This window comes from Euprymna scolopes, chromosome 6 (assembly GCF_053919585.1).
Source record: "Euprymna scolopes isolate OS-2025 chromosome 6, ASM5391958v1, whole genome shotgun sequence".
Taxonomy (NCBI): domain Eukaryota; kingdom Metazoa; phylum Mollusca; class Cephalopoda; order Sepiida; family Sepiolidae; genus Euprymna; species Euprymna scolopes.
Genome location: NC_136487.1, coordinates 151822848 through 151835354, shown reverse-complemented (window position 1 = coordinate 151835354; position 12507 = coordinate 151822848). Strand labels below are relative to the sequence as shown.

General features: G+C 35.8%; 3 protein-coding genes across 3 annotated transcripts; 1 reads left to right on the top strand and 2 right to left on the bottom strand.

The window, feature by feature from the left end:
* Positions 1-437: 437 nt before the first annotated feature.
* Positions 438-3077, top strand: LOC145278346 (uncharacterized). The gene has a single exon (XM_080130638.1). It carries the CDS (start codon positions 440-442, stop codon positions 2186-2188), a length of 1749 nt encoding a protein of 582 aa, XP_079986764.1. The 5' UTR covers positions 438-439; the 3' UTR covers positions 2189-3077.
* A 4537-nt stretch (positions 3078-7614) lies between these two features.
* LOC145278052 (uncharacterized) lies at positions 7615-9042 on the bottom strand. The gene is made up of 2 exons (XM_080130279.1): positions 8465-9042; positions 7615-8266 (listed from the first exon to the last, which is right to left on the bottom strand). Exons 1-2 carry the CDS (start codon positions 8785-8787, stop codon positions 7714-7716), a joined length of 876 nt encoding a protein of 291 aa, XP_079986405.1. The 5' UTR covers positions 8788-9042; the 3' UTR covers positions 7615-7713.
* On the bottom strand, positions 9041-11985 carry LOC145278051 (E3 SUMO-protein ligase ZBED1-like). Its single transcript, XM_080130278.1, has 4 exons — positions 10986-11985; positions 10275-10481; positions 9706-10159; positions 9041-9457 (listed from the first exon to the last, which is right to left on the bottom strand). The coding sequence occupies exons 1-4, from the start codon at positions 11093-11095 to the stop codon at positions 9041-9043; spliced, it is 1188 nt and encodes a 395-aa protein (XP_079986404.1). The 5' UTR covers positions 11096-11985.
* Positions 11986-12507: the final 522 nt, after the last annotated feature.

Here is a 12507-nt window from a genome sequence, read left to right as displayed (position 1 = left end):
AAGTCCCACCCCTTTACAGTAGAGATTCCTAGGTGCAAGAAAGCCGTTTACTCCAAGTTTCTTCCCCAGAACTGCAAGTCTTTGGAACTCCCTTCCGGGATTCTGCTTTCCCAACTGTACTGATATGCAGAAGTTCAAGTGCAATGTGAACAAACATCTTTCTACTCATCTCCCTTCATAATGTCCCGGCAAATGATGTCCTTGACAGTAGCCCCCTACTTCAAAGTGGCACTGTGCCTTGTTTGGGGTTGGGGTGAAAATTGAATTAAAAAAAAAAAAGGAAAAGTTCACTGATCTTGGTCCACAGCTGCGAATTCGGAATAGGCACATGTGAAAGAGAAAAAGTGAAAGACTAATCAGGGATACAACAGTTACATGAGAACCTTTTTTTCCACGTGTTTCTATTTATTTCTCTTCTTTTTCTCTTTCAGAACTCAAGATGGAGTTTATTGTTGCAAGAAAACTTGAAAGATTCATAGATGATGAAAGATGGTGGGAAATCAAGCCTATTCTTGAAAACTTTTCTCCTGAAGAACGGCGTTTGATCATCTCCAAGAAGATGAAGAAGAAGAAATCCCTGTTCTTATTGGCTGTCGAAAATGGTCAGTCGTATTTAGTAAAATTTCTGATTGAAGCTTGCAATGTAAACGTGATGGAAACGGGTTCCTGTCTCTGCATAGCTGCAGAGAATGGATTTTTAAACATTGTGCAAATACTTGTAGAGAACGGATCGGATGTAAACAAACTCGACCCAAAAGGGTTCTCGCCATTATACTTTGCTTGTATGACGGGCAATATGGAAATGGTCGAGTATCTTTTCAAAAATGGCGCTCAAGTTAATCTTGTTGCTAATGTGGAACAGATTACTCCGCTAATGGCATCACTGCGATTTCCAACAATTTGCAAGTATCTGTTAATCAACGGTGCTGACCCAGAAGTCATCAATATTTATGGAAGGACGGCCTTGATGGTGGCTGTTGAAATGGAAAATTTCGATTGTATTGAGAGTTTGCTAGCTCATAGAGCTAAGTTAAACGACATGATCCTGTTAGAAAAATGCTACAACGTCCAGTCATCTCGAAGCGTAGTGAACTTATTAAAATCGTATGGTACAAACATCATACGGTTATTCGCTAGATTTTACAAATTTCAAATCTACAATGCTCTACTGAGCAAAAATTTTGATTATGCACAAATATATTGGAATAACTATATCCAAATATTTTTGAATCCATATACCGAAATACAAGGAATATACTCTATTCCAGTATTTTCAGTAGAACATCAAATCGCCGGACAATCTAAATTTCAACCGATTTTAAATTTTTTTGCCCCGCTTGATCAAAATGTGTTAATCACTTTAGAAATATGTTATGACTTGTGTAATCCTTACCTTTTGCAGGCCCTTGCATCCAGCATGAATTCAGTCGATGACGTTACAAACGCCTTAAAACTGTTTTCGTTTATCTTGGAAACATTTGCATTAGCCAGTGATGATTTATTTTTCATTAATTTGCGGACCATCAGTGATCTTTATACATATTTAAATAGATTGATGCACAACGATTTCTACAACTGTTTGGAAAATCACGGCCGAGAGTTGTTAAAATCCTATTGCCATCATGTTGAGGGCATAGCTGCTCGATTTAAAAATATGAACAACACAAAAAGATATTTGGTAGCGGAGAAAATCGATTATGTTTTCAGTAACATCGCCAAGATTATTGAGGCCTTTTTAAGGAAAAGCCAAGGAAATATGTCGGTGTTAAAAGAAAGTATAGAGAAAATTGTGCAACTTGATTTACGCGGGTCTGATAATAACACACTATTGCATTTTTGTACCAAGGAAAATTATTCACTGGAGCTCTACAAACTGTTGCTGTTGTGTGAGGCTGAAGTCAACTGCCGGAATCGACGTCGTTTTACACCTGTTCATTATGTGCTCGATAATGTAGACTATCACCAAAAAGCAATTATTGAATATTTCTTATCGCAGGGATTTCTTTTCGATGCCTCGATCGATGAAGAGTTTTGCCTTTCATGTTCTTTAAAAAAACGCAAGATTTTGCCACAACCAGTAAAACACACGACTTTGCAATGCTTGGCTGCAAACGTAGTCAGCAAAAATATATTTTCATATGATGAAGTGCCAAGACATCTAGAAGACTTCATATTGTTGCACACTTGAGTTGCTTACATCCTTTACCTCTGTTGCTATGGCAACGTTGAATCTCATTTCATGTTGAGACATTACTTTATATTTGTGGCGCAATAATAAAGAGCCCTTGTGGGGAGTCTCGACTCCTTAGATTGTGGGGGCTTATACCCGACCACCATGAACTTATTTCTCCAACTGTTCTACATCCAACCCCAAAACTCTCCATTCCATAACCATATCATCTTCCTATATTGTCTAAATTAATCTTCTGCAATCATCCGAACTAAGCCCGTCTTTTTAGGCTCATATTACACATCCATCTTATCACTCTCATGTTATTTCTCTCCATGCAACACATATCCTCAACCCTTACTGTCCAAATTTCACTTCCATACGTCATCACATTCCGTACACATTGCTGATATACTTTTATCCTTGGTCAACAATATCCAATTTTTTTTTTTGTATAAATTATAAAGATAATTGTTCACAAGGAAAGTTTGTTTTGCTCAACAAAGTTTTTTCGTATTGAACAACAGAATCCATCTTTTGAACATTTCCACCTCCAACCATCAATTGACTGCAAATAACGATTCGAGGAACATGGTAAATTACAGATTTCATACCTCAAAAACTGAATATTAATCGAAACGTTGGTAATTCATTTCTTTCTAACATTATCACTTTCTCTATATTTTTTTTCTGATTTTTAAAATTCCGTACACATTGCTGATATATTTTTATGTCAGACAGCTTCATGACAAGTTGGACCATTATTTCTTCAGCCTGCGTGAAATTATTGTCGGAAACAAGACTGTTTTGAATCCATTTTAAGAACTCGACGGCCATTTTCTAACATTATCATTTTCTCTATATTTTTTTTCTGATTTTTAAAATAATAAAATATATTTTTTACAAATCTTCTTGTTGATTTTTACCCTTTTGTTGGGGGAGTAATTTGATTATGTCGTTTTTATTTCTGGAATGATAAAGTCAAAAAATTTTTTTTATAGTTAAGAACGATTTAAAATGTCTGAGTTGTTTTTTGGGGTTTTTTTATCAAATGTTTTGATGATGTGTTTATTTCAGGAATGTTAAATTTTGTTTATCTATAATTTATAAAATTTGAGTTTTTTTTAATCGGATGTGGTGCAAGGCCAAAAAGTGTAGTTGGATGGGGGCTCAGTTGTCATCCTCTCATACTATTTGTCTATTCTCTAAACTAGTTTTAATCACCAAAATACCACATTCACTCTGACCTGGCATATTTAAAGATTATTTTTGTCTTAGTATATTTTATAAATAAAATTCGTTGGGAGATGGGGAAAAATTCTTTATATGATGACCTGGAACTATTGAGTAGCTTAATCAAGATAAAATTTCGGAGGGTTATTATATAGTACTTTATTTTTAGTTATTAGGAACGATTTAAACGGCTGACTAAAAATAAACAGAAATTAAGTGAATTTAAACGTGTTATAGAGCTTTTTGGTTGGAACAATTTTGTTTCGGTTAATTTGGATTCGCATTGTCTCTTCTTTATTGACATAAGTCCATTTTCGTTTTTTAACCTGGTAATTGACTTTTTAAAAGCACTTGAAAATAATCATAAATTTTACATTCTAAAATAAAATTATCGGCTAAAAAATGTAGAATCTCATGGAAGGGGTCAATCTATACAAAAATTTGTGGGTCGTAATTTTTTTTTTCTTTAAAGAAAATAGTGTAACATTGTAGTTACTGGTTATGAAAACAATTCAATTAACCGAAACGAAACTTCTCTAGTGAAAAGTTAGAAATTAATAATTTTTTATTAATTTAAATTTCGGATGGTGGTTATTCCCACTACGATTTGTATTTTCGAATTACATTTCCTTTGTACAATTACTGATCCTTTTGCTAAAGAATTCTGTTTTTGTTTTCTTCAACTATACTTTAGAGGCATCAGCTTCTTATATGAATGTAATGTAGACTGATCCCCACTTTATAACCGTCACCAATTTGAACTTTTATTTTTAAGCCAATATTCTAGATTTTAAAGTGGGGATCACTTTCCTATATAGATCATATATAAAATGATCACCCATTTCTTGTCCATCAATTTTCGAAACTTAACTTTAAAAAATGAAACTTTGTTTTTAAATTGACTTTTTTAACAAGGCAAACAATTTTATCAAGCATCTTAAATTTCCAATACTTGTGCAGAACATGCAAGAGATTTAGTTTTTGTTTTTTACTTAAGAATTAAAATTATCAGCCATTTCTTGTTCATCAATTTTCGGAAAACTTAATGTGAAAAAAAAAAAATATTTATCTACTATCTTAAAATTTTCAAGATTTGTTAAAAAAAACATGCAAAATATTTAATTAGTTTTTGCTTAAGAATTTCCATAAAGTAGTGAATTCACTACATAACATTTAAAACAAATTTTAGTTTGTGTTATTTGTAATACGTCGTCCCCTAAATGTACGGTTTTACTATTTATGTATGACTAATTGCTGCTCGGCTGAAAGTTGTTACTAAGTTCGTTTTATCTTTTACTAGCAGGGCGCCCGATCTTGCCCAGTCATCAAAATGCTTAAATATATTTGAATTTATGCAGATTTTGTATTTATTATTACAGAGCCAACTCTCTATTGGTGTTTTATATTGTACACAATAGTAATGATTTCAAAAGTTAACAAGACATGCGAGCCATCAGATAGAATCGAAATTGAAACATTTACTTGGAAGGCAGAAATTGCTGGGGACACAGTTACAAGACGCTGTATTCCTATCCCACCACGGTTGACTACCTGAAGAAGGCCAGAGGATAAGTTGGCCGAAACGTGGTGAAACAACTTGTAACTCATGTGGAACTTTTTCAACAAATGTGCAAATTCGGTCACTACTTTGTCAAACTTTACCCTTGTGTGAAGGAAAGCTGGGTTCTCCACTAACAAATGACACTTGTTTGATTGAAGATAGGTTCAGTGAAAAAAAAACTAGAAACCAAAAGAATTTATTTTTAAAAGCATACTTTTATAGCTACAGATGGCATAAACAATCTATAATTTTTCTCCATCTCTCCTAAACAATATCCAAGTCTAATAATAATCTAACAAGCATTCATTTATAAAAATCAGATTTTAATATTTACAGATGTCTTAAAATAAAATAGAATTTTTCTCCAATTTTTTTTTTCAACAATTATTATTTATTAATATGTTCTACAGGAATTTATTTAGGGATCTGACTTCACATGAACGTTTCTCGGCTATCTTTTGAAATTCTCCTTTTTCCAGCTGTTTTTTTTTTTTTTTTTGCTTTTTCATATGATGATGACTCTATGAAGAATCGAAAAGGTTTATGATACATATGGAACATACATGAATTAGATAATGAATCTCTTTTCCCAGCCAGTAAAATTCTTGTGAGCCTGCTTCTCAATCATTTAATAAAGCACTTAAATTTTCCAGAAAGGGCGCGGTATAATTGACATGGTGCAAGTTTTCTGGTTTTTTTTGTTTTTTTTTTGTTTTTTTGTTTATTTGCTTTTGCTTATTTTTTTACCTGGTGATGATTCTAAAAAGAATCAAAAACTTTTGTGATACATATGTAAAATACATCAATCTCCTAATGAATCTCTTCCCAACTGGTGAAATTCTTGCAAGCTTGCTGCTTAATCACTTAATCAGCATTTGACATTACAAGCCGGGCAGAACTGTACAAGATCATGGCCGAATTCGGATGTCCTTATAAATTGGTCTCAACCGTCAGACAATTTCATGATGGGATGATGGGTCATGTCATAGACGAAAAGAGACTTCTAATGATTTCCCAGCCAGCAGCAAAGTTAAATGGGGCTGTGGCCTGGTGCCAACGCTCTTTAGCATGTTTTCAATGATACTGACTGATACATTTATTGAAGAAGTTTCCCAGACTATCAATTACAGACAGACAGCTGTTCAACCCAAAATGACTTGTTTTTTTCACTAGGGTTAAAGCTACCATCTAATCTTGGGAATACTAAACTTAAAACAGGTCCATGTGTACTCCACGATTTTTTTCAAACTAAACGCATTGAGGAATGCGAGTGCAAATGTGCTGTTTGAATGGACTTTTTTCTTAGATTTTTTGGGTTTGTATTACTGTACACATAGATTCGAAAAAGTTGTCAAAAAACAAATATATAACAAATAAATGTTATCAAAGGCAAGATAAGTTACTTTTCTACCAAACTGGATATATTTTTCGTATTTTTATTCAATGTAACATGTTTATTCAGCTCGAAAACCATACAGTGTTTACCGATGTATTGGAACATTCAAGATGGCGTCTTATTCTCTCTTTAACACGGTAAATGTGTGAAAAGATGTTATAAATAAAAAACCGGATAAAATACTGTTAAAAACTCGCTCAATATATGTTACCGTGACATAGGTTGACATATATTCGGCGGGTTTTTAATAGTATTTTGTATAGTTTTTTATTTATAACATATATATACATACATATATATCAGAGCTGGGATTCGGTAGAAAAAATCTACCGCCGGTATCGGTATTCGGTAGCGAGCCGTGTCCAATCGGTATCGGTAGATCGGTAGATTTTCAGAAATCTACCGCCAGTATCGGTATTCGGTAGATCGGTATCGGTAGATTAAAAAAGCTCTCTATATAATAAAAAATGCTTTTAAAGGCCCATAACGCACTTTTTAAGTTATTTCTCTGTTACTTAGGTTAATTTAAGAATAGAAGTAAATTAGTACCTTTAATACAATTTTTAAGTTTAAAAATACATAACTTATTTAAAAAGATTTTTATGGGTACAAAATGTTATGATGGATTTTAACAGCACTGGGGGAAATGCCATTATTGAAATAGAGGAACTTTTTTTTTTTTTTTAATCCAAAAGAAATACTACAAAGTCTGAAAATCTAATCTCCAAAACCTGTATGTAGTTCAAGATTATTGGAACCAAATGAAGGGGGAAACATATGAAGAAAAAAAACGGGGGGGGGGGGGGGGTAAAAAGAATTAAATTAACGAAGATATCTTTCTAAAGACCAGAATTAACGCCCCCCCCTCATTCGTTAATTCTGGTCTTTCGACTTCGATATATTTTTTTTTAATCTTTTAAACCTGCCGATGTTAAAATTGAAAAGTATCGGCCGAAAGATATCTTCATTAATTTAATTCTTTTTACCCCCCCCCTTTTTTTTTTCTACATACGCTTCCCCCTTCATTTGGTTCAAATAATTTTGAACTACATACTGGTTTTGGAGATTAGATTTTCAGACTTTGTAGTATTTCATTTTGATTAAAAAAAAAAAAAGTCCCTCTATTTCAATAATGGCATTTCCCCCAATGCTGTTAAAATCCATCATAACTTATTTAATAAATGGATTTCTCACTCAAAAAATAAACATAAAACTAAAAAAAAACGTTAAATTTAAACAAACTCGACAATACAGTATTATTTATTAATTTTTAAACATTTTATTAAATTTTACAAAATAAATCACAAAATAAATTTCTTCCCAACACAAAAAAATGAAGTCGTCTTGAGCCTCCTACTCCAGGTCGGTGTCAGGACTTTCCTTGAGGTCCTTCTTGAGGAAGCTCTTAAATCTCTTGCTATTGCCCTTTAAAATTACCAACTGCTCAAAGTTGTTTGCAGTCAGGGAGGACCTCTTGGGGTGGAGGATGTTGCCAGCGGTGCTGAACAACCTCTCAGCGGCAGTGGAACTGGGCAAGGAGGTGTTGTATTTGATAAACAACTTCACCCAGGCATCGCGGTGGCCGACAGGAAACTGCTCCTTCCTGACGACGTGGTCCCTGGCCCTGACCCAGTTGATGACCTCCAGCGTAGAGTTGTTGGCTGGGGTGGTGAAAGTCGAAGGCCCATAGAGGTCATCATAGCAGAAGTACTGATCCGAGCAACCCTGATCAGCAGCAGCCTCCAGCGTAGGGGTTGGACTGATGATGTCGACCAACTCCCTAACAAGCCTCTCCTTGATGGTGGGGTAGTCCTGCTCCGCAAGGCGGTAGATGGCCTGAAGAGTGTGAGCTGGGTGGGTGGCGGTGGCCATCAGCAGGTTCTCCTCCGTGAACAGGTGACCAAATCTAATAAAAAAAAAGCACATATAAGTTTTTATTTATAAAAGTTCTTTAAAATCAATCATTTCTTTAAAGTTTTATCTAAACAACTTAATTATATTTTTTATTTAAATTTTAGTTTTGAATAAAAGATAAAATTAAAAATGCTAAGAATTTTTTACAAGTTTTTAAAATTTTATGTTTTTACAGGGGATTTTATCTTACCTGTTGGCAAAGCTATTAGTGAGGTTATCCTGGTTGAGGAGGTAGTCCACAAGCTTCTTGGCGTGTTTGAGGTTGCGGCTCTGCTGCTGCTGGAGCTTCTTTTTGAGGAGCATCAAGTCGGGCAGGAGGTTGCCCATGTAGGCCCACCTGTCTGACTGCATCCTGTCTAGGCAGGTGGCGACAGGCTCCATTACATCCACGTATTCCTTGATGATCTCGGCATCCTTCAGATCGAAGCCGGCAGAGCCCTGGTCGGCGAGGATGTGGTTGATGGCAACCTTGGCATCCTGCTTCTCCAGCACAAGCTCCATGAGGGCTTTCATGGAGTTGAAGTAGCTGCTCCACCTTGTAGCTACAGGGGTGATGAGCCTTCTGCCACCCAGAGCCTCCTTTATTTTATTTGCGTAGACAGAGGACCTATTCTGCAGGTTCCACAGGGCCTGGGCCTTGGTCCCAGGCCTCCTAAAGACAGCCCTGGACCCAGTGTTCCACTCAGGCACCTTTGCCACGTCTGTCGTGGCCAACAGGTTGAGAGTGTGAGCATTGCATTTAAAATGTTGCGGAAGCTGTGACTCATCATCCCCCCCTGTTGCGCAGCATGTCTGAGACGTCGACGACCTCACTGTTGACGATCGCCTCGTCGGTCTGCTCCTCGAGCTGTTTCTCTGTCAACTCTGGCCTGGTGGTGGTGTCGGCGGCAAAGTGTTCGAAGGCTGCCACGTAGTTGCGCCCATTGTCGGTGGTGCAGTGGGTGATCTTGTTGCTGATGTCGAACTCCGCGAAGATGTCAGACAAGTTCCTTGCCAGAAATCGTCCCGTCTGCTTCTTCATCAGCTCCCTGCACACAAGAGTTGCTGCCTTCCTCTCCAAAGTGATGGGGTCGATCCAGTGCGCCGTGAAGCCGAGAAAGGCCCTCCTGTGGGATGTCCAGGAGTCGGCGGTGGTGGCTACAAGGTCGACGTCCTGCAGGGTGGCCCTGACCTCATCCTTGACCTGCCAAGGAAATTAGACTTGATAGAATACTCTTTAAAAAATAAAAAAAGTTTTGCTTTTAGTTATAAATTATTAAATTAAAACTTAACGAAGTTAAAACAAAAAAAAACCCCTTAAATGTAACTTTAAAAAAGCTTTAAGTTAATAAATAATATGTTAATAGTTTTAAAAAAAATAAAATCATTTTTAAAGTTAAGCTTACTTTCAACTACCTAGTTTAAATTTTAATAGTTAAATTTTTTTTTTACCTGAACAGCGTACTTGTTGAGCCGCTTGGTGAGGGTCTTTCTGCACGGCATCTTGAACTCTGGCTTGAGGAAGTTCAAGAAGGTCCTCGTGGCCTCGTCCTCGGTGTCACAGAGGGGCTTGAGGCCCTCCGCGAACCAGACCACGTACGCCTGCTGGGCCATCTCCTGCGACAGCTTCGTGGGCCTCTCCGTCGCCTCCCTCGGTGTGATCTGGCGAATGGTCTTCTCTACCCTGTTCGTCGGCTTAAACCGGTTGAAGGACATGGCTTCATCCAGAGACGACAGCATGGAGGGGTGCTTTGTTTTGAAATGCTTTTTAAGGTTTCCCCTCGACTCGCTGTCGAACCTTATTTTCTGGGGGCACTTGCAGCAGCTGGCCATCCCCTTGTGCAACATCTTATTGTTTAACTTACTGCCCTTCTGGGAGCTCAGCAGCTTGTAAAACTTGAAGAAACTGAAACAGAAAAGATAAAGATTAAAGAAATTAAAAACTTAAATACTTCTTAAACGCAGTTGCATTAAGATAAAGCTTATAAAGTGATAAAACAAATTTAAAAATTCCAACTTACTCTTTAATGCCTTGAAGAGAGCCCTTTAGTTCCTCCTCGCCGTTCAAGGCCTGTTCCCCTCCCTGGGTCTCCTCGTGGTCGGAGGTTTCTTCGCCGATGGTGCTCATCATGTCCACGCTGCTGCTGTCCAAGGTTTCCAGGCTACTGGTGGACATGGAAGATGCCACGGAGAGGCTCCTGGTGTCCTCCAGGTGGTGGGCTGGATAACTAACATTTTTAGTTAAATTTCAATTTTTTAACAAAGTAAAAACTGTCAATCAGAACTTTTCTGATAAAAAAGAAAATGACTTTTATTTTATTTATTTATTTTTTGTTCAATTTAAATTTAACAAAGTGCCTTATGAAAAGCAAGAGACAAAACTATTTAACAGTTTCAACAAAACGTCTTTTGAAAAAAGGCCTTTTTTAAAAGATAAAAGATTTTAGATTCACAAACACGCACACACACACATATAAAAGAGAGGGAGAGAGATTTAATTACAAGGAGCCGTATATATATATATATATATATATATATATATATATATATATATATATATATATATATATATATCACATACACACACATATACATGCACATATGTTTTTTGACTCACCGAATTAATCGTTTATTTATTCTTTTTTCTTTATAAAGCATTACTATAATTATTTTAAAGTATAGATTAAATCATTTTAGATAAAAAAAAAAAAAATCATTTAAGTTTTAACTACCTGATAATTGAGGCATCCGAGAGGCTGCTGCGGCTGATGGTTCTCTCTTCCTGGGTATGGGACTGCCTTCTGGGGCTGGGGACCGGGCTAGTGGTCAGGAACTTCCTCATGTTTATGACAACTGGAACCTAACCTAACGAACTACACAGAAACTAAATAATAAATAAATACGTGATTTAGCTTGTAGGTCGTGGTGGCCTCAGAACGGCCGGTGATTGGCTAAGCGTGATGACGTCAAATTCCTGGAATCTCCTGCTAACTGCTTCCCATAAGTGCACTTGAACTAATTGAGACTTGTCTTGTCCATTTCATTTTGCCAATGCCGACGTCGTCTTCTTTGAAGTTTTAACAAAAAATGTCTCGTGCTCGCTTTTTGAATCTACCGATCTACCGATTGACAATCGGTATTGGTATTCGGTAGTTTTTTCAAAATACCGAATGATCGGTATCGGTAGCAAACATCTACCGCCGGTAGTACCGATCTACCGATCTACCGAATGTCAATCGGTAGTCCCAGCTCTGGTAGTGAGTAATGAGGAGAGCTTGGAGCTTAACTTGGATTTCAAGTTTATTCTTATTTTGGCAAATGTGTATTTCAGCGGCGTAAATTATTTGACGGACAAAAATTTATAAAAATTATTTATTTTTATATAAGACACATTGGGTTTATATTTACTATACACATATATTCGAAAAAGTTGTCAAAAAAACAAATATATAACAAATAAATGTTATCAAATGCAAGATAAGTTACTTTTCTATCTAACTGGATAATATTTTAATGTTTTTATTTAATGTAACATATTTATTCAGCTCGAAAAACATACAGTGTTTACCGATGTATTGGAAAATTTAAAATGGCGCCCGACTCTCTCTTGAACACGGTAAGTTTGGGAAAATAAGTTAAAAATAAGAAACTATCCAAAATACTGTTAGAACCCCACCGAATATATGTCACGGTAACAGATTGAACGAGTTTCTAGCAGTATTTTGTATAGTTTTTTTTTATTTTTAACTCATTTTCCCAAAGTTACCGTGTTCAAGAGAGAGTCGCCATTTTAAATTTTCCAATGCATCGGTAAACACTGTATGTTTTTCAAGCTGAATAAACATGTTACATTAATTTTATTTAATTGTAAAATTACAATAAAAACAAAATCATGCAAAAAAAATAATAAACTAGTTCCATTTTGCAGATGACAGCTCTGGGCAAACCCTTTGTCAACATTGGGGGACATAGTTTGAAGATAAACAAAAAAAATCTATATGATACATACCCGTAACGGAAAGAAAATATATTCCAAAAATCACGTAAATTGATCAAGTTTTATTTTTACGCAAGAAAATCGATTTTATTTCTAACTGAGGAGCAACTGTCTCACATAGTTATTTTGAAAATGCTCTTTAATATAAAAAAATAAACAAGAGAGATAACTCAACAATAATTCAAACTTTTAAGATTTTGGTTTTCATGAATTCCCATTAATCGTTTAAAATGGTTTTCTTATTTAAAAATAAAACT

Coding starts and splice junctions, on each gene's coding strand:
- LOC145278052 (XM_080130279.1), bottom strand. CDS start 8,787: ATGAAAGCCCTCATGGAGCTTGTGCTGGAGAAGCAGGATGCCAAGGTT. Junction 8,267..8,464: donor ACTAATAGCTTTGCCAACAG/GTAAGATAAAAT, acceptor TTTTTTTATTAG/ATTTGGTCACCTGTTCACGG.
- LOC145278346 (XM_080130638.1), top strand. CDS start 440: ATGGAGTTTATTGTTGCAAGAAAACTTGAAAGATTCATAGATGATGAA.
- LOC145278051 (XM_080130278.1), bottom strand. CDS start 11,095: ATGAGGAAGTTCCTGACCACTAGCCCGGTCCCCAGCCCCAGAAGGCAG. Junction 10,482..10,985: donor TCGGATGCCTCAATTATCAG/GTAGTTAAAACT, acceptor TAAAAATGTTAG/TTATCCAGCCCACCACCTGG. Junction 9,458..9,705: donor TCAACAAGTACGCTGTTCAG/GTAAAAAAAAAA, acceptor TTTCCTTGGCAG/GTCAAGGATGAGGTCAGGGC.